The sequence below is a fragment of the Hemibagrus wyckioides genome, unplaced genomic scaffold (assembly GCF_019097595.1).
Source record: "Hemibagrus wyckioides isolate EC202008001 unplaced genomic scaffold, SWU_Hwy_1.0 Contig6, whole genome shotgun sequence".
Classification (NCBI taxonomy): domain Eukaryota; kingdom Metazoa; phylum Chordata; class Actinopteri; order Siluriformes; family Bagridae; genus Hemibagrus; species Hemibagrus wyckioides.
Genome location: NW_026690808.1, coordinates 535,888 through 556,698, shown reverse-complemented (window position 1 = coordinate 556,698; position 20,811 = coordinate 535,888). Strand labels below are relative to the sequence as shown.

The 20,811-nt window shown below is 39.8% G+C and overlaps 1 protein-coding gene and 2 non-coding genes across 3 annotated transcripts; 2 read left to right on the top strand and 1 right to left on the bottom strand.

The window, feature by feature from the left end:
• Nucleotides 1–3,641: 3,641 nt before the first annotated feature.
• LOC131350645 (eukaryotic translation initiation factor 4 gamma 1-like) lies at nt 3,642–5,360 on the bottom strand. The gene is made up of 2 exons (XM_058385530.1): nt 4,044–5,360; nt 3,642–3,764 (listed from the first exon to the last, which is right to left on the bottom strand). Exons 1-2 carry the CDS (start codon nt 4,368–4,370, stop codon nt 3,642–3,644), a joined length of 450 nt encoding a protein of 149 aa, XP_058241513.1. The 5' UTR covers nt 4,371–5,360.
• A 7,089-nt stretch (nt 5,361–12,449) lies between these two features.
• On the top strand, nt 12,450–12,521 carry trnah-gug (transfer RNA histidin (anticodon GUG)). The gene has a single exon. It is a non-coding gene; the product is annotated as a tRNA-His (tRNA).
• A 109-nt stretch (nt 12,522–12,630) lies between these two features.
• trnar-acg (transfer RNA arginine (anticodon ACG)) lies at nt 12,631–12,703 on the top strand. Its single transcript has one exon. It is a non-coding gene; the product is annotated as a tRNA-Arg (tRNA).
• The last annotated feature ends 8,108 nt before the right edge of the window (nt 12,704–20,811 follow it).

The following is a 20,811-nucleotide window of genomic DNA, read 5'->3' as shown; positions in this document are numbered from 1 at the left end:
CAGTATGCTAAAGCTAGCGGACAAAATGGCAGACTCCAGTGAAACGAGCAGGGAAGAAGAAAACAGTGTTGATGTTTTCAGATATGTTAACATCAGCTTTTCATAAAAGTCCCAATGTTTACTTAACGTTTGTTAAAGTTTACTAAGTCAAGCCGAGGAGTATTAGCAAAGATTAGCTAGACGGCTAGTTAGCATGTAGCTAAGTAATTGTTTTCAGTGTTTATAGTTTTTTTTTTGATGGAGTGAATAGAATAAGTTAAAATACTTACAATAACATGAAGTAACTTATTATTTTAAGGATTTTTCATTGTCCGTGTTTGTCGAGTTGTTAAAGCGGAGAGAGAAAGGGGCTGTGAGGAAAGGCAGCTAGCTGAACAAAACCAATCGGTACAAATAAATGGAGCTAGTGTGGCAATGTAGAGTGCAGCTTAGGCAAAAATATCAAGCTGTTTGTTTCAATTCTGTTCAGCAAGGTTTTGTTTCTAGCTGTCGTGAATAAAATAGTTAGGAGTAGTGTAATTTACGATAAAGGGCGAATTTTTGAGAGGAGACACAATTGGACTCAAAGGGGATGTGAACCACTGGAGTAAGAAAGTGCTAAAGTAATAGACTGTAATAGAAATGTATTTTAATCTGCATTTTTTGGGGGAAGATATTTTTAAGCATTGAAATAAGTGCACAGTGTGACTAACAGTGAAGCCGTGATACTGGAAGAGCCCTGTATAACACCTATAAATGCAGCTAAAATGTAAATACTGAGTTTTTAATGCACTGTTATAGGAAGATTACAGTAATATAACTTGTGTAAATACTTCTTGTTTTGATAGTGAGGCTTTCCTGCTGTATAAAACATACACAGTGCTATTAAAATAAAACCCCATCCCCTTTGAGGAGGCCACCACCTTCAGGGAGTCCACAGCCTTCAACAGTTCCTTTGCCCCAGCCTTATTTCAATATCGACATCCACAACATTGTGGCTGGTATGTACTATGCTCCTGCCACAATGATAACTCCTGTCCCACGCCAGGGCATAAGGAGGAGGCGGGACGAAGAGGATGGCAATCAAGAAGCCCCTCTGAGTAGACGGCAGCGTGTGGATCCTGATGGGGAGATGGAGTTCATCAGGACGCCTGGACTTGAGGATTTAGAGAGTTTAATCAGTCACATGTACAGTGAATTTACACAAGCTACTAATGCTACAATTAGTCTGTTTCTTCACAAATTAACTAGCTAACTAACTCACAGTTTTATTAACTTTTAAGCATTAGAAAGAAAGGAGAGAAAAATTTACAAGGTCTCTCTCTCTCTCTCTCTCTCTCTCTCTCTCTCTACTACCTTATAAATTTGGCCATTTTAATGTTTTACATTTAACAGAAAATATTAGTTGTAATTAAACTTACATGAAACTAATTTATTGCAGAAGCTGTGGATTTGCTGGGAGAATCGTCAGATACTCCCTCAGTCCTCCAGGTATGTGTCAGTAAAATATTTTAACTACATTTGAAACGTGTAGGCTGCTTTTGTCTAAGTGTGTGTGTGTGTGTGTGTGTGTCTGTGTGTGTGTGTGTGTGTGTCTGTGTATGTCTGTGTGTCTTAAGGTTGTTGAGCCAATCCTGCCGCAGCTACCCACAGAAACTCACTCCACATCTTCAGCTGTTGTTCTGGTAACCAAACCTGTCATTTATTTACTAAATCTGATCTCTGGATTTTCCAAGTGACAGAATGTTTGAAAGTGTTAGTGTGAAACTGCTATGATAAAAAACACTGATGATCCTCATCTTCTACTTTTCACAGCCCCTCAGTGCTGGTGAGCTGAACAGCACCTGCTGTAATGTTGAGTACAACACTGCAGACTCCTCCAACTCCCAGTCTGGGGTATTGTACAGTGCTGCAGCTGAGATACAAAAACACACACATCCTTCTTTACAAGTTCTAATGTTTAGTTTCTCTATTTCTAGGCAGTGGACGTTAAGGGATACTTCCTCGGGATGATAAGGGGTCCTGAGAGTGGATTTGCTGGTTTAAAACCACCAAGACGCGCTACTTTGACCAGCTGGTAATCACCATCTTTGTTACTCTGATGAAGAGAATTGATATTAATGATTATTAGATGAACACTTTTGAGAAGTAGATCTTGAGTTTCAGCTAATTGTCATTTGCAGGGATTCCCTTATCAGACCACCATCGAGGACCATTTCACTGCCATACAGGTGAGGGATTATCTGTTGTGGCGTCACAAAACTTTTGTTAGTTGCAGTGACTAATTGTGTTCACTTCAAATTGTTCTCTTAAGGCTGAATATGGGAAGGTTACAGAGCTCCTTTCCTGTAACCAGGTGGAAACCATCATGGAGCCACTTGAGGATTATGTGGTAAATTTATTGCAATGTCATGAAGTCTTTATTGTAGATAGTAACTCTTGGAATTTTGTACACATATGGGTCTGCAGTGTTCATTTTTATATATTTTTTAATTTAACAGCAAACCTTTAAAAAGGTGTCCTGCACGTTCCTGCATGTGGCTAAAGATGGTCAGGTGAACACCTCCACCTGGGAGCAGGAGCAGGTTGACACTCCCCACAGTGATTCAGAGGAACAGTACGACTCTGAGGTAATTCTGTGTTTCAGACCTGATGTGTATCTACAGATGCTGCTATTCCCCTGAATGGGAGGCTGTAACATTTACTGTGTGAGTTTTAATGATTTATTGCTAATGTGTCTTGTGATTGTGACGCATCTGGCGGCAGTTAACAACCAGGTGACTTCAGAATGATGATAGACTGTTTCCTTGTGCAAAATACTTTGTTACTGGGCTTGAAAATGATGTAGTTGTGTATTTTGGTGTGATTTATACACATTGATTTGTCCATCATGTCTCTTGGACGCTTTATTATGTCCATTTTATGATGAAACAGGAAAAGACTGAAAATCATCTGTCATTTTCTGATCATGTTAAATATCAACACAACTAGACTGAAATATACAGGTAAGATATGCAACTAATTGTAACATGAACAGAGCAAGATATAAACTGATATCTACTGGTTTCCTGTCAGGGTTGTGGACTGTTTTCTGGCCACTAGGTTTGTGTATTTAAGTCACATGCTTGATTCACAAGTAACGGATGAATAATTATTTCAAATAATGTCTCTATAATTAATTACTTGTTATAATACTACTTCAACTCAGATCAAATAAATAAATAATACAATGCAGATATTATATTTCTCTGATCCACCAGTGTGTCTCCACATCCTTATTTGACAAGAAAAAAGGCCATGATATATTTACACCACACTGTCTGGGAGCCAAATGCTGTTGTGTATGTATAGATAGATGAACAGCTCTTGTGTATATAAAGAATAAAGTGTAGGTTTTGACATGACCGATAAATGTGGACCGAGAGGCTGGGTGTGGCGACTCACCCCCACAAGGCAGTGGCACATGTTGGCATAAGTGACAGAAGTTGGGTTCAGAAATGGCTTTTTCGAAGATGAGGTCCACGACTCCTTTAAGTCTCTCCTCTGTGTCGATGGTCAGCTCCATGACCCGTTTCATGAGCTGCTGGAACATCTGTAACATCAGTTTATTCATGATACTGCGCACTTTCTGGACGAGCTCCTGGGTCTTGACCATTTCCTGGTCATCTTCGTCGCTGCGGGACTTTTTCCATCGCCGGCTTCCAGGCTCTCTCAGCCTTGTCCAGTTGCATGTCATCATTCAGAGACACGCTGGTGGTGATCTTGTTTGGCTTTTTAAGCTCACACTGCTTAGAGATGATAAAAACAATTGAAATATTTATTTAAAACTGAAAGGCTGTGACTTTAATTAATGCACCAAATAAAAGACTAATCAACCCTCAGATACTCCAGACTTTAATGTTGCAATTAATAAAGCTATCTGGTGTTTTAAAGTTCCCTTTGTGAGACTTACAGGTCCTCGACCTGCTCCAGGGCAATAAAAAGTGATATATTAGCCTGACGCTTCATACTGAGTAAAGCACTGTGCTCCTATAGAGCGTCATGTCACTAACTGTCATGTTTACCTTGTCCAGAACGACGCCGGGGATGTCCGGAAAACCCTCGGGTCTGTGCATGCTGGCACTGACGAAGCGTAAACGCAGCAGGAATTCCCGATTGTACTTCTTCCTCTCTTTTGGGTTACTAGGAGAGGCAGAGGGATGAGGCTCTGAAGGCTGGACCTCAACAGGAGCAGGCTCAGGAGTGTTGTTTGGCTCAGTCTCCATTGGGGGTGTGGTTTGTAGAGGGGCAGGAGTCTCCACAATGTCACCCCCTGTAAGCGCCAGGTGGTCGGACAAGAAATCACCAAAACTGATGTTGGCTTTCTTTGCCTCCTCTTTCTCTTCTTCCATCAGGGGAATGAAGAAACTGACCGGTTCCCTGGGCTTTTTCTGGGATCGAGTCTGATGGAAGAACACACACAGGATCAATGTAATGGTTCTAAAGTAATAGTACAAGCTACAGCACTAAAACTACTGGACTAAACTAGGCTTTAATATCTCCCAGTGTTAAGTCATTCAGTATTTAAACAGTTATTAAGCTAAACAGGTGAGACTGTAACACATGAGACTTGTTCCTAAAGTAATGTGTATATATTCTTGATAAAAGTCACTACAAATAAAGTCAAACCAGCACTGTACACTTTCATTAATGATGTGCTTTGAACAACGCAAGTCCAAGACAAGAAAAGTTCACTGTATTTCAGTAACTAACAACAGGATTAAAACTCTTTTCTACCTTCTGCACCTTAGCCTTGTTTTGTTTCTTTCTCCTGTGTGTGTTGACTTTCTCCGTCTTCTGCTGCACTTCCTCCTCTGGAGGGATGGAGAAGAGGAGCAGGCCTGGTCTCTTGTGGAGATCCTTTGGGGGTGTGGTTTGTAGAGGGGCAGGAGTCTCCACAATGTCACCCCCTGTAAGCGTCTGGTGGTCAGACAAGAAATCACCAAAACTGATGTTGGCTTTCTTTGCCTCCTCTTTCTCCTCTTCCATCAGGGGAATGAAGAATCTGACCGGTTCCCTGGGCTTTTTCTGGGATCGAGTCTGAAGGAAAACACACACAGGATCAATGTAATGTTCATCATAATGTATCAAAACAGAAATAAAGTAATATTACAGACAACACCACTAAAGCAGCTGGATTTGTTTCTTTTCTTCTGTGTAGTAGTATTTTTGTAGTACACTGAAATTGTCCAGCTCAGTATTCAGCTCTGAAGCAGGGGCAGTGTTCAGCTCCGCCTCCTTTGTGGGTGTGTTTTTTGGAGGTACAGGATCCCTCACAGTGATGCTGCATTCAGGCCTTTTAGGAGGTGTCGTCAGTAAAGATGACATTTTAACTCCATAGAGCTCGGCCATCATGTCTCGATTGCAGTCATTAATGTCCGTGATTATAATCTGTAAGGAATTAGGATAAATGCTTGATTCGTGAACACAGAACATGACCGTGATAAAACCAGCCAGATGTCTGCTATTCTAGCAAAACTTTATTTGATTCATTACCAGTTTGCACTCCCTTTTCTGCAGAAGATGACCTTCATACTCAGCTGGAAAAAAAAAACAGTCCCAACATGTAAGTAATAACACCTCAGGCCCTGTCCCGAATCAGAAAAAGTTCAGCCCTATACATAATAAATTTATATTTTACCAATGAAATATTTTTAATAATGATAATAAAAAATCCGTTACCACTCATGACACCAGCATTTCTGTCCTGAACTTCCACGGGACTGGCCATTTGACACGGCTGCATCTGCCGAAAAAAAGTGCAGAGTTCAATTAAATACACAAACCTAAACAAAGCACAGGAGACACCTATTAGACATAATGACAGAGACTGGACACCAACAAAAAGGCAGTGGGGGCCTCTAGTGACCAGAAAACAGTCCACAACCCTGACAGGAAACCAGTAGATATCAGTTTATATCTTGCTCTGTTCATGTTACAATTAGTTGCATATCTTACCTGTATATTTCAGTCTAGTTGTGTTGATATTTATCATGATCAGAAAATGACAGATGATTTTCAAAGTCTTTTCCTGTTTCATCATAAAATGGACATAATAAAGCGTCCAAAAGTCATGATGTACAAATCAATGTGTATAAATCACAACAAAATATGGATTTGAATTAAAACACTTAAGAGAAACATTATTTCAGACTTTTGGATAACAGCTTGATAGACTTTTATTTGATAATTATGTGCAGTATTGAGATTAAAATTTATACTTGATTTGGATTGGTCAGAAGGTGTTCAGCATGGACCTGATAGCAGTTCAGGTTTCAAATCAAATCTCTCTTTTTTAAGAATGTCCTCTTTCTGATTATCGTCTACTAAAAACAGTCTATAATATCTATATAGTCATAATTCGGGGGGTGGGAGTACACTACATTTTTATAACTTATTGAAAAAAATCTTAATCTTAAAAATGTAATATATAAATATTTACAGAAATGCATAAATCAACAACAATGCAAATTATATTAATATAATTATATTATTAATGTAAATTAGACTAATACACAGGAAATAAAAAAACAACATTAATAATCTAAAGATCCTATACATTTAACAAAAACTAAATGTAAAAACCAGCAGACATTTTCTACAATTCTACAATCATTAAAATGTTTACATTTATAGATTATGATAGAGATGAGACTAATGCTGAAATCTAGGGGTGAAATACTTACCACACATACTTACCACAGATACATACCTTACATCATGAATACGAGGTGATGAACATGAGGTGAAGACTGAGCTTTTTAAAGTTACATCTCGTTCACAAAAATACTAACTACCCAAGTGGGGACTAGGACAGGTGTCCTGATGAACTCCATCTCCCCATCAGGATCCACAGGATGCCGTCTACTCAGAGGGGCTTCTTGATTGCCATCCTCTTCGTCCTGCCTCCTCCTTATGCCCTGGCGTGGGACAGGAGTTATCATTGTGGCAGGAGCATAGTACATACCAGACACAATGCTGTGGATGTCGATATTGAAATAAGGCTGAGGCAAAGGAACCGTTGAAGGCTGTGGACTCCCTGAAAGTGGTGGCCTCCTCACAGGGGATGGGGTCCTGAGAGGGGATGGACTCCTCACAGGGGGTGGGACTAGGTGATTCCCCTCACTCTCAGGTTGGTGACTTGTACAGAGTGAGAGGCACCCTGAACCAAAACGGCTACCACAGCATTCTGCAGCGCCATGCAATACCCTCTGGTATGCATCTAGTTGGTCAGGGGTTCATCCTACAGCAAGATAATGACCCAAAACATAAGTCCAAGCTATGCCAGAACTACCTGAGGAAAAAAGAACAAGATGGTAAGCTTGAAAACATGGCGTGGCCAGCACAGTCTCCAGACTTAAACCCCATGGAGCTGGTTTGGGATGAACTGGACAGAAGAGTGAAAGCAAAGCTAGTGCCACACATTTATGGAAACTTCTGCAACAGATTTGGGAAGAACTTTCTGAAGAATATTTCATTTCTATTGTAGAAAGAATGCCACGAGTGTGTTCAGCTGTTATATCTGCCAAAGGTGGCTACTTCAATGAGTCAAAAGTTTAGAATACCTTTTGGTCTAGAAATTGATTCCATGATTTCTTTTTTAACTCCAATTGCTTATTTGTACTATGCTTTCATTTCAGAGTGCAATGAGACATTAAACTGAATAATTTTCAATAAAAAAATGGAAAAATTGGAGTGTTCTATAACTTTTGACCAGTAGTGTATATATATGCATAAACTTTTAAGCCATAACATTATGACCACCTGCCTAATATTGTTAGTCCTCCTTTTGCTGCCAAAATAGCCCTGCAGCCCTGACCCATAGAGGTGTGGTCTTCACTAGATCTCTGAATGAAATTTATTTATTTATTTTTATATACACTATATTGCCAAAAGTATTTGCTCACCCATCCAAATAATCAGAATCAGGTGTTCCAATCACTTCCATGGCCACAGGTGTATAAAATCAAGCACCTAGGCATGCAGACTGTTTTTACAAACATTTGTGAAAGAATGGGTCGCTCTCAGGAGCTCAGTGAATTCCAGCGTGGAACTGTGATAGGATGCCACCTGTGCAACAAATCCAGTCGTGAAATTTCCTCGCTCCTAAATATTCCACAGTCAACTGTCAGCTGTATTATAAGAACGTGGAAGTGTTTGGGAACGACAGCAACTCAGCCACGAAGTGGTAGGCCACGTAAACTGACGGAGCGGGGTCAGCGGATGCTGAGGCGCATAGTGCGAAGAGGTCGCCAACTTTCTGCAGAGTCAATCACTACAGACCTCCAAACTTCATGTGGCCTTCAGATTAGCTCAAGAACAGTGCGCAGAGAGCTTCATGGAATGGGTTTCCATGGCCGAGCAGCTGCATCCAAGCTATACATCACCAAGTGCAATGCAAAGCGTCGGATGCAGTGGTGTAAAGCACGCCGCCACTGGACTCTAGAGCAGTGGAGACGCGTTCTCTGGAGTGACGAATCGCGCTTCTCCATCTGGCAATCTGATGGACGAGTCTGGGTTTGGCGGTTGCCAGGAGAACGGTACTTGTCTGACTGCATTGTGCCAAGTGTAAAGTTTGGTGGAGGGGGGATTATGGTGTGGGGTTGTTTTTCAGGAGCTGGGCTTGGCCCCTTAGTTCCAGTGAAAGGAACTCTGAATGCTTCAGCATACCAAGACATTTTGGACAATTCCATGCTCCCAACTTTATGGGAACAGTTTGGAGCTGGCCCCTTCCTCTTCCAACATGACTGTGCACCAGTGCACAAAGCAAGGTCCATAAAGACATGGACGACAGAGTCTGGTGTGGATGAACTTGACTGGCCTGCACAGAGTCCTGACCTCAACCCAATAGAACACCTTTGGGATGAATTAGAGCGGAGACTGAGAGCCAGGCCTTCTCGTCCAACATCAGTGTGTGACCTCACAAATGCGCTTCTGGAAGAATGGTCAAAAATTCCCATAAACACACTCCTAAACCTTGTGGACAGCCTTCCCAGAAGAGTTGAAGCTGTTATAGCTGCAAAGGGTGGACCGACGTCATATTGAACCCTATGGATTAGGAATGGGATGTCACTTAATTTCTTATGCGAGTCAAGGCAGGTGAGCGAATACTTTTGGCAATATAGTGTATGTATATATTCATTCAGAGATCTAGTGAAGACCACACCTCTATGGGTCAGGGCTGCAGGGCTCTTTTGGCAGCAAAAGGAGGACTAACAATATTAGACAGGTGGTCATAATGTAATGGCTTAAAAGTTTATGCATGTGTATACACCACTGTTCAAAAGTTTTAGAACACCCCAATTTTTCCAGTTTTTTATTGAAAATTATTCAGTTTAATGTCTCATTGCACTCTGAAATGAAAGCATAGTACAAATAAGCAATTGGAGTTAAAAAAGAAATCATGGAATCAATTTCTAGACCAAAATGTATTCTAAACTTTTGACTCATCGAAGTAGCCACCTTTGGCAGATATAACAGCTGAACACACTCGTGGCATTCTTTCTACAATAGAAATGAAATATTCTTCAGAAAGTTCTTCCCAAATCTGTTGCAGAAGTTTCCATAAATGTGTGGCACTTGGTTGCTTTGCTTTCACTCTTCTGTCCAGTTCATCCCAAACCAGCTCCATGGGGTTTAAGTCTGGAGACTGTGCTGGCCACTCCATGTTTTCAAGCTTACCATCTTGTTCTTTTTTCCTGAGGTAGTTCTGGCATAGCTTGGACTTATGTTTTGGGTCATTATCTTGCTGTAGGATGAACCCCTGACCAACTAGGTGCATACCAGAGGGTATTGCATGGCGCTGCAGAATGCTGTGGTAGCCGTTTTGGTTCAGGGTGCCTCTCACTCTGTACAAGTCACCGACCCTGGATCCAGCAAAACAGCCCCAGACCATCACACTTCCTCCTCCATGTTTGACAGTTGATGCCACACACTGTGGAACCGTCCTTTCGCCTACTCGACGGCGTACAAAGATCCTGCGTGATGAACTGAAGATTTCAGTTTTTGATTCATCAGTCCATAATACCTTCTTCCAGTCTTCAGTAGTCCAATGGCGGTGTTTCATGGCCCAGGCAAGCCTCTTTGTCTTATTCTGACGTCTTAGTAATGGCTTTCTTGCTGCAACTTGTCCTGTCAAACCTGCAGCTCAAAGTCTTCTCTTCACAGTTGAAACTGAGACTTGCTTACTACGACCACTATCAAGCTGTGCTTGAAGCTGTTGTCCTGTGAGCTGCCTATCACGCAAGCTGTTCACTCTCAGAAATTTGTCCTCTGATTCAGTTGTGGCTTTGGGTCTGCCAGACCTCTTCCTGTCAGAGTTTGCCCCAGTTTCTGAGTGCCTTTTGATGGTGAAGGAAACTGTACTCACTGACACCTTGACTTTCTTTGCAATTTCTCTGTAGGAAAGACCTACATTTTTAAGTGTTATGATGGTCTGTCTCTCTTCCGTTGTTAATTGCCTTTTTCTCGCCATTTTTGTAGCAACACACTACTTTCTGCAGTACAATACTGTTCAACTGATGCTCACGAGGGTATGGTACCACAGTGTGTTCCAACACTGCTTTTATGCAGACAGAGGGGGTTGTAAGTAATCCAGAAAAGTTGGAACACCTGTAGGAATTAGTAGCACCAGCTTTCAAGGCTTGATCAACCTCCATTGCTGCAGAACAGCTTTAAATTGTTAACCCATTTTGTGTTCCCTGAAAAAGGCCTTTTTGTATAATTCTGAAATGTACATTATTTTTCAGTTTTGGGTAACCTTACCTTTTTTTTAACCTCTGGCAGTTCACCACTTACCTTTGTACCATTTCAAGCTATTCATTGGACTTGAACGACTTGAATTGCAATAAATAACTGGAAAAATTGGGGTGTTCTAAAACTTTTGACCGGTAGTGTATGTGTGTGTGTATATACACACTTTACTGTGCAAACAGTGTGTATGTGTAAAAATAAGAATTAATAAGAAAGAAAAGCTCAGATATTTAGAGACAGACCTTTTTTATTTATATATCTATTATATAAGTCAGTATGAGTGAGAGTGAGGGGAATCACCTAGTCCCACCCCCTGTGAGGAGTCCATCCCCTCTGTACACCATCATGGCACCTGTTAGGGGGTGGGATTAGACAGCAAGTAAACAATTTTGTCCTCAAAGCTGATGTGTTAGATGCAGAAAAAATGGGCGAGCGTATGGAGAAGGGCCAAATTGTGATGGCTATACGACTGGATCAGAGCATCTCCAAAACTGCAGCTCTTGTGGCGTGTTCCCAGTCTGCAGTAGTCAGTATCTATCAAAAGTGGTCCAATGAAGGAACATAGGGTTATGGCGGCGACTGAGGGCAGGACTAGTGAGAAAACTTGAACACAATCAAAGGGGGCTGAACACAAATGCAGATAACCAGATCACAGTTCTGGAGAAATGTTTACTTATCTTTAATTAGATAATAATGCAGGTCAAAAAAGAGCACTTGTTAATCAATCAAAACAAAGAACTATACCAGATGCACAAAGTCTTTTAAGGACAAGGCCATAAAACAGAGCACATGGCTGACCTAGACTTAATCAAGGTACAGGAAACACTAAGCAAAGTATTTGTGGAGGAAAAGGGTGACTTAAATACACAAACCTAAACAAAGCACAGGAGACACCTATTAGACATAATGACAGAGACTGGACACCAACAAAAAGGCAGTGGGGGCCTCTAGTGACCAGAAAACAGTCCACAACCCTGACAGGAAACCAGTAGATATCAGTTTATATCTTGCTCTGTTCATGTTACAATTAGTTGCATATCTTACCTGTATATTTCAGTCTAGTTGTGTTGATATTTAACATGATCAGAAAATGACAGATGATTTTCAAAGTCTTTTCCTGTTTCATCATAAAATGGACATAATAAAGCGTCCAAAAGTCAGAATGGACAAACCCATGTGTATAAATCACACCAAAATATGGATTTGAATTAAAACACTTAAGCGAAACATTAATTCAGACTTTTGGATAACAGCTGGATAGACTTTTATTTGATAATTATGTGCAGTATTGAGATTAAAATTTATACTTGATTTGGATTGGTCAGAAGGTGTTCAGCATGGACCTGATAGCAGTTCAGGTTTCAAATCAAATCTCTCTTTTTTAAAGAATGTCCTCTTTCTGATTATATATATACAGTTATACAAACCAAAAAATAGTGTATGTCAAATATGTACAGAAGAAACTGAATTTGAGTTTAGAGAATAACTAACAAACTAACTAACTAACTAACTAACTAACTAACTAACTAACTAACTAACTAACTAAATATAATCACAATCATTTACATCAGCAAACAAAACATTAATATAAATTATGTATACACAGGCCAGAGGGGCGCCAGAACGCATATCACAACATGTAGCAGCTCCTTTTACCAGCTGGCCCAGGTGCATGGGATGCCGTGATCGTATAGTGGTTAGTACTCTGCGTTGTGGCCGCAGCAACCCCGGTTCGAATCCGGGTCACGGCATTGGCTTTTCCACATCACCGTTGAACGCTAGGCATGGCTTTTGACCGCTGGCTGTTTGTCACTTGAAAAGCATAAACAGGTAGTACCCCGCTCCCCTTAAAACTCACATGGGCCAGTGGCGCAATGGATAACGCGTCTGACTACGGATCAGAAGATTCTAGGTTCGACTCCTGGCTGGCTCGGCTGCCTTTTAAGAGCCCAGAGGTGTGCCACAAACTCCAGCTGCCGAATTGCTGGCAGAGTAACACCTCCCACAATCCCTGAAATGCGGAGAGTCCTGTACTGGGAGGTACGCTGGTTTTCTGCACCAGGAACACCAGCTCACGCTCTGTCTAGCGGCTGATCTTCCGCTGGAGTGACAGCTCGAGTAGCTGGATATTCGGTCAGCGCTGGCCGATTTTGTGCTCTGCAATGCAAGGTTCCCATACAAAGCTCTGGATGATACCGCGCTGGAGCTCAAACTGCTTGGTGGTCGAGTAAAATGCCGATCTCAACTCTCCTGGGGAGCCCTCCCATATGGTCAAGCGGTCAGGATTCCTGGTTTTTACCCAGGTGGCCCGGGTTTGATTCCCAGTATGGGAACGTGACTTTATCGGATTATCCGCAGAGCTGGCAAGGAGTTCACCAAATCGCTGAGTTAATAACGGCCGGGAACGCTTCCTCAACGGAAACCAAAAACGATCACTGATTGCAGCCAGCAGCATGTTGGTGTTGTGTTCATTTCGATTCACAGCGCAAAACGTTACATAACTGATTTGTCATCACTTATTTATTTGTAGGCTCCCCCTAAGGCTCCCATGGGCCAGTGGTGCTACCTGAAGAACGATAGTCTGGGTCAGCCGGCCAATCACAGCTCACCCGGGAAATCTTTCTCGCCCAATCACATCGGCCCGTTACATCTTTCTTCCCCAATCCCTGCGCTGAAAAGATGGACAGACAATGATGGCCGCGCCCATAGCGAGCCAGTCGAGTCTCTCGCAATTTTATCGTTCTCCGCTAATCGCAACAATGGCCCGCCCACGGCAATCGATGGATCTTGCGCGCTAATGAAGTGTCATTCAAGTCAAATGTATTCGCATAATTACAGTGTCATCCATCAATCTAACCTAACACTAGCCTACAATCTCCACAGAAGGTTGATCTGAAAAAGAGACCTCAGTCTGGGAATTCCTCCACATCTAAGAGTACATCCCCTACCCTGACTCCATCGCCATCCCCAACTCCTAAGCCTCTAATTGGTGAAACCCTGTCTTCTGCTTCTTCCCAACCATGTTCTAAAAGTAGTGGTGGCTCCAGCAGTGGCAGCATCACTGATGAAGGTCAGTGCAAATAAAGATGATCAGACTTTATGGTGTGTAGGAATGTACTCTCATTCACACTATTGCAGTTTACCAGTCTCTAACATACAAAAGCCAACATGGTTGTGGACCATGAACGTAGACACGGTATTCAGAAATGAACACATCTATCTACAAAATACATAGACCACCCTGAGCAAATTGTGTCAAGACATAGAGCAGGGTAAAGGTATAAACCATATCTAAGGTGTTGAATGTTCCAAGGAGCACAGTGGGTTCTATCATTGTGGAAAAATGTTTGGAATCAACAGGATATCCAGCCAAACTCAGTAACCAGGTTAGAATGGCTTTGATCAGAGAGAAAACAAAAGCCCACTGACAACTTTAACAGCTTTAGAAGTCCTCTGCAGAAAAGGGAGAACTTGCTGGAAGTACAGCCATCTCAGAAGTTCTCCATCAGTAAGAGCTTTATGTTGGAATAGCTAAATGAAAACTGCTGCTGAATATAAGCACTGCTCAATATTTGGGCAATACCACTGTTATTGTGAAGCATGGTGTTGGCAGGAGTACTTCTCAGTGGCAGGAGGGGAAAGACGGGTTAGAATTAAGGGAAGGATGAATGCAGCCGAAATACAGAGAGGTTCTTAAAGAAAACTTGCTCCACAGTGGACACAGCCTCAGATTTTAAGACAAGGTTTAACCTTTCAGAACGACAACATGAATATATCCAAGACAACCCTGGAGTGGCTTTGGAACAACTTTCTAAATGTCCTTAAATGGCCCAACCAAATCCCAGACCACATAGGACTTCAGTGAAGCAACATGAAGATGGCAGTTACACCTGTAGCCTGTAGAGTCTTGTCAAAGTAGACTTAGAGCTGTACTCAGTAAATTGTGCATAAATCATAAGTGAGAAGTGGATTAAATTGTTTCCAAACCTACAGTGTCAATGATCTTTACTTTTATTCCTTTTTCACAGATGAGCTGTCAGGTATACTAAGAAAACTTTCCCTGGAGAAGTACCAGCCCATCTTTGAAGAACAGGAGGTATAGACATGGCCATCTCTAAAGTCTGCAACTTTTTCTTGTACTTACATGTTATTTAAATAATGGATTTAACACAATAGTTAATAGTTTGATTTTCTCTTCAACCAAATTCCTATTTCCAAACACTACAATTGCATGCTTGCATTTTTCCTCTCTGTAAATTACCTGTATTGTTTTATTTACAGGTAGACATGGAGGCCTTTTTGACTCTGACTGATGGAGATCTGCAGGAGCTGGGGATTAAAACAGATGGGCCCAGACAACAGATTCTGGCAGCCATTTCTGAAAGTAATGCTGGAAAGGTGTGTTTTTTAAAAACTGCTAGTCAGCGTTGTCTAATCTGGTCCCATGTTTATAGACGGTTTTGTTATAATATCATATGAATTTCAGGGAAGAGAAAGACAGATACTGCAGGAAACTATCCACAATTTCCAGTCATCTTTTGGGAGTAGCGCAGCATCCTGCAGGTTATTCACATTTTGAGTATTAAACACAAGATATAATAGATATAAGATATAAATTAAACATTATATAGATTGTAAATTTTCACATTTTTTGCAGAATCTTTGTGTACTTATTGCTATTTCACTGTATCTGGAAGCTCTAATATACTTTATATTTATTTTTTTATACTCCAGTTTGGGCAAGACATCAGCTGCATTCCCTTAACAAAAGGTAACACTTTTGGCCAGATGAGGGACTGGAGAATGGTGCCAACTCACTTCAAGACTGATCGTACCCAAAGCAAATGAGAAGTCACAAAGGACCTCACACGTTATTCTGCATAAGGGACCGCATCTTAGAATAACGCATACAAGCATTGACATAGGGTCGCATATTGGATGTGTCTATTTTGCCATCCAATTTGTGGTGTTTAATGTATTGCTAAGTTTGGGCATGATGACAAATAACTGTCTCAGATGATATGATGTACACCGATCAGCCATAACATTAAAACCACTTGCCTAATACTGTGTAAGGCCCTATCGATACAAAAACAGCTCAGACCTTTCAAAGCTTGGAGTCTACAAGAGCTCTGAAGTATGCTGTGGAATCTGGCACCAGCAGTATCTACAAGCACAGGTAATAAATAAAATAAGAAGGAATATAACAAAAAATACTAAAATACCCCAATTTAAGGGTACAAAAATATAACAAAAAATATACAAAAATATAACAAAAAATATTAGACATTTGTAGTCTAAAATTTAGCTTTGCTCCACAGACTTTCAGTGGGGTGTACTCATTTTTGCATCACCCTAATTTGAGTAAAACTGAAAATTTTGTTCTCTAAGTTATTTTATTAACCTTACTTTCATGTTATAAAAGTTCAGATGTTATGATTAGTCCCGACTGACCTTTCTGACCTGCTTTCCTTTCTCGAATCTGCTAGAAACATGGACGTTAGACATGGTTCAAGATGTTTTTCAATTTAATATTTCAATAAAAAATCCACTTTTGAAACTCTCAAAGTTTAGCAGAGAAAACACAAAACAATGACTAAGGAAATGTTTAAATGAAGTAGACTTTACTAGCAAAAAGTATTTCTTGCATAGAGAAAATTAAGTAATAAATACAAAGACTAGTCTTAATCTATATAATAATCTGATTACCTTCATTGTTTAAATTAGATCAGGCTGGATATTTTTATCAGTTTACAAACAAACAGTACCATCTACATTTACAAGATTTATCAGACTCTCTTATCCAGAGCAACTCACATTTCCACAGCTGAGCAGTTAAGGGGTAAAGGGCTTTGCACAAGGGTCCAGCAGCAGCAGCTTGGATTAAATTGTTTAAATTGCAGTTTTATTTAAATAGCACACAAAGGTAATATTTCTAATCATGTCATTTCATATTTATGGCAAAAAAAATAAAAACAGCAAGCCCACTCAAATCCAGTTTAAAACAAATGAGACAAGTCTTTTAAGAGCAAATGATGACATAAAATAAGCTGTGTGAGCTGTGTCTGTGCTTATGGTATCTGTCTGTCCATCTCAGTCTGTCCATAATCTGAGGTGTTACAAACAGCAGAACTGATTACTGGAAGAGTTTAAGAGTGAACAGATATGTAGAGATTGATATGATTTTTTTCCAGAGGATGAAAGCTGATTTATAAGGTCATTCAGGTTCATGTACCATTGCATCTTGTTTTAATGCTGTTTAACTCTTTATATCTGGCACTAATTACACCAACAAAACCATCCTGTGCCATTTCTGTTTTTTAAAGTGGTCAGTCTGGTATATCTCATGCCATAATCCAGAATGTTACCCTTTACAACCCACGGTGACAAAGGTGTCACAAGCCCTTTAAATGTCCTGGGAAGTTCCTTTTATAGCTTTATCCTTGATTTTAACTCATGAAGTCCTAAAGTGACACCTACTGAACATCCTGGTGGGTCATGTGATAGGTCATGTGATTTTGTGTTCCCACAACAACATTTCCCAGATGTCTGCATGCCAGGCAAATGTGATGGTACTAGCTCATTTTAAAAAGGTTCTTTCTTCTAGCTAAAAGGTAAGATTTGACCATTTAAGAATTCTAATGCTTACATAACATGTCCTTTATTACACTTAACCTGATGTGAACACATTTCTTGAACAATTTCATATAAAACAAATCAGTATATTATACAAATTCATATGTCACAACGGCCCTTTAACATTAAAATTGTCACAGAAAAACTGATGTGACATATATGACACATTAGTTGGCTTTTTTTTTTTTTTAACTTTTAAGATTGCTCATTTAATTTAGCTGATTCAGTGATATTTAGTTAATATTTTTACATTATTGTTACATTTATTATCAATTTATTATTATTTGTCATTATTATTTATTATAATAATTTGTTAACACATTCATAATAATAATTTGTTAACAGGCATTGTGAAGGAGTACAACACATTCATGGGGTGGGGGGGGGTTGACCTCCAAGTTGCATGCGTCACAAGGTACAAGTACCACATGAGGTCACGGAGGTGGTTCCTCTACCTATTCTGGCAAACCATAATGCTTGCCTATGTCAATGCATGGCTGATCTCCCGCCGTGACTGTAAACTACTTGGTGTCCACAAGCCACTGAAACAAAGGAGCTTCGAGGCTGAGGTTGCAACTAGCCTTATTGTCCTGCATTCACAAAGGGGCCGCCTATCACTCAACACCAACTCCACCACCACCTCCCAAGAAAGTTCATGTTGGAGTTCCAGATGATGTTCATGTGGACCAGGTTGCACACTGGCCTGTGAAGTGTGGTCGTTGCAAATTCTGCAAAATCAATGCAACCACCACCCTCTGTGAGAAATGTGATGTGCATCTTAGTTTGTCTTATAACTGTGTTATTTGGCATCTATTTAGTCTGTGTTATGTCCCCCATCATTTTCCTTGAAGGAGAAAGGGGTCTGGGTTCTTATGGGTTAAGGCACAGTGAACTCTATAATGTGTGCTTTAATTGCCTCTGTATTCCACAGTTTTACATTTCTACACAAACAAAAAGTTTAAGTCCACATTCTCAGATGCAAAATGTAAAATACTGCAAAATGTAAAATAATAGTTACCCACAAAAACAGGATCAAAATGTGGAGGTGAAAAGAAACTGCGCAAGATCTAAGCATGCTATCATATCTGTAAAACATGAGCCTGATGATGGAACTGCTGATTGCAGAAGCAAAATGAATTCTGAGGAGTATAGAAACATCAACTAAAGTTCAGGAAAAATGCCTCCAAACTAAAAACTTCAAAACTAAAAACTGGGAAATTCTTGTGAGAAAAAGTCAGTCACTCGATCTGAAACCTTAAGAAAAAAAGGGGGACTAGCAATAAATGCATGATATGGAGAAAATTGTGGACATGGCTGTAAATCATGAGCATCCCCTTCTAAATAATAAAACTGCTTGAAGCCCAAACTGGAGAAAGAAACAGAGTTCAATTTTATTTATTTATTTTTTATTTACTGTACTTTAATGTACTTTTGTTAAGAAACTAGAAAGTACTAAAAACACACAAATTAAATCACTCTAGTGTTTCACTAACAGTGTTTTGGAATGACTGAAAGACAATAAGCATTCCTTTCCATTTTAAACATCTAACCAACCTTCATTTTCATGAACAGGATTTTTATTTATTTATTTATTTATTTTGGAAAACACCTTAAAGACTACTGATATTATAAACTATTTCTTCTTAAAGAGTAACCTTGAGAGTTCAGAGTAACTGCATTATAAATGATGTGCTACAGTGGTGTGATTTGGTGTAAACTGTAAATCCACATTTTTAGTCCTCTACAATTTAGATTTTCAGATTTTTATCTCAAGATTTCAGACTTTTTATACACAACTGTGCTCTGGATGCTTAAATGTAAATGTGCAATTCCCCAAATGTTACAGATTTTTCTACATTTTGGAAACAAACCTTCCAAGACTATAAATATCTGAATTTTGTTGGATGTTATTTGTCATTTTTCACATTTTAGTAAACCAAAGTTTCTGAAGTTCTTTAAAAAGGATTTGTATATGAGTGAAAAGTTCATTTAGTGTTGTGTTGCTTTTTAAAGGAAAATTATATAGACATACTGATGACTAAAAATAATCAGAATGAGACGGTAATAGGAGCAAATGAAAACATTTATTAAAGTAAACTATATAAACACTATACAACTATAAGTTTATTTACAACAATATTATTTGCAGCTACTATTTATACTAATTACTATTAGCAGTTATCTATATAGACAAGGATAGAGGGATAGATTGATAAGGGACGCTCTATGAGGGATGAGGGATATTAAAACTACTCCTTGGGTGCTGGGTTCAGACCTGTAGTGAAGAAAAGAGTATACTTTAATATTAAGTTCATCAAAAATAAGAATAAAATTAATTTGTACTTACATGTGGAGAGCTTGAGCAATGTATAGAAAAGAAGTGAGGGAAAGGAAATGGAACAGAAGGAAGAAAAGAGGAATTTGGTAGAAGGAAGGACATTGCTCAGAGCTTCCACAAAATGTCCATCATCTTCTGGACACGCTGTCTGAGGAAAGGTCTCAGTTTGCTGGCTAAGGCTGCTGGGTCTTGGTAGAACTCCGGGGGCTGAGTAAACAGCACTTCAGCGAGATCTGTAAGCTGATCCTATAGACAAATTACATCATCACTGTCACAATCCAACATAGTGTCACTGAGTTTAGGATACAATACTGAGAATTTGTGTATCACAGCATCAGAAGATATTAGACACTTACAATAAGCACTTTAAAGTAGGTCCTTGCTGCAGGCTTCCACACGTCTACCTCCCACATGCTGATGAGCGCAAACAGGCGCTCCAAGAATCCTCCCTTAAGCTTTAGGAAAGAAAGACGACAAGCTCCATTAATATCATGTCATATCAGGGTTAACAACATGGAAAAATAAAATGAGATGAAATAAACCATGTTCTGAAACTACATTCAAGCATGGCTTTTAAATCTCCTGATAAGACTCTTACTGTCTCAGGTATTGAGCTGTTTGTAAAATAGCCGAATAGAAGCAGCTCGAAAAAGATGTCCACGAAGTTGTAGTGGTAGACCTGCACAGAAGAGAAAAGTTACAAGAAGAAATTAGCTTTACATAATGGAGTCCTGTTTTCTATCACATCAAAATCTTTTAGATTTAAACATTTGTCATGTTACACAAGCATTTATAAGCTTACATAGGACCCGGAGAGCTCTGCTGCAATCCAGTCCTGATAAGAAGGAGTCTTCAGGAAACGAATCAGAGCCTCGTAGTCCAGCTGTACACGACCTGCATCCTGTTAAAACAAACAAACAAAATAATCACTTTGGCTTCAGTTTTTCTAACATGGAAACTCATTTTAAACCCTAAAATGAAGCAGTATGTAAGCCTCAGCATGTCCAGTACTTTACTAAAGATACACAGATGATGTATGACATGGGCCAAATGTCCAACTACTGCAT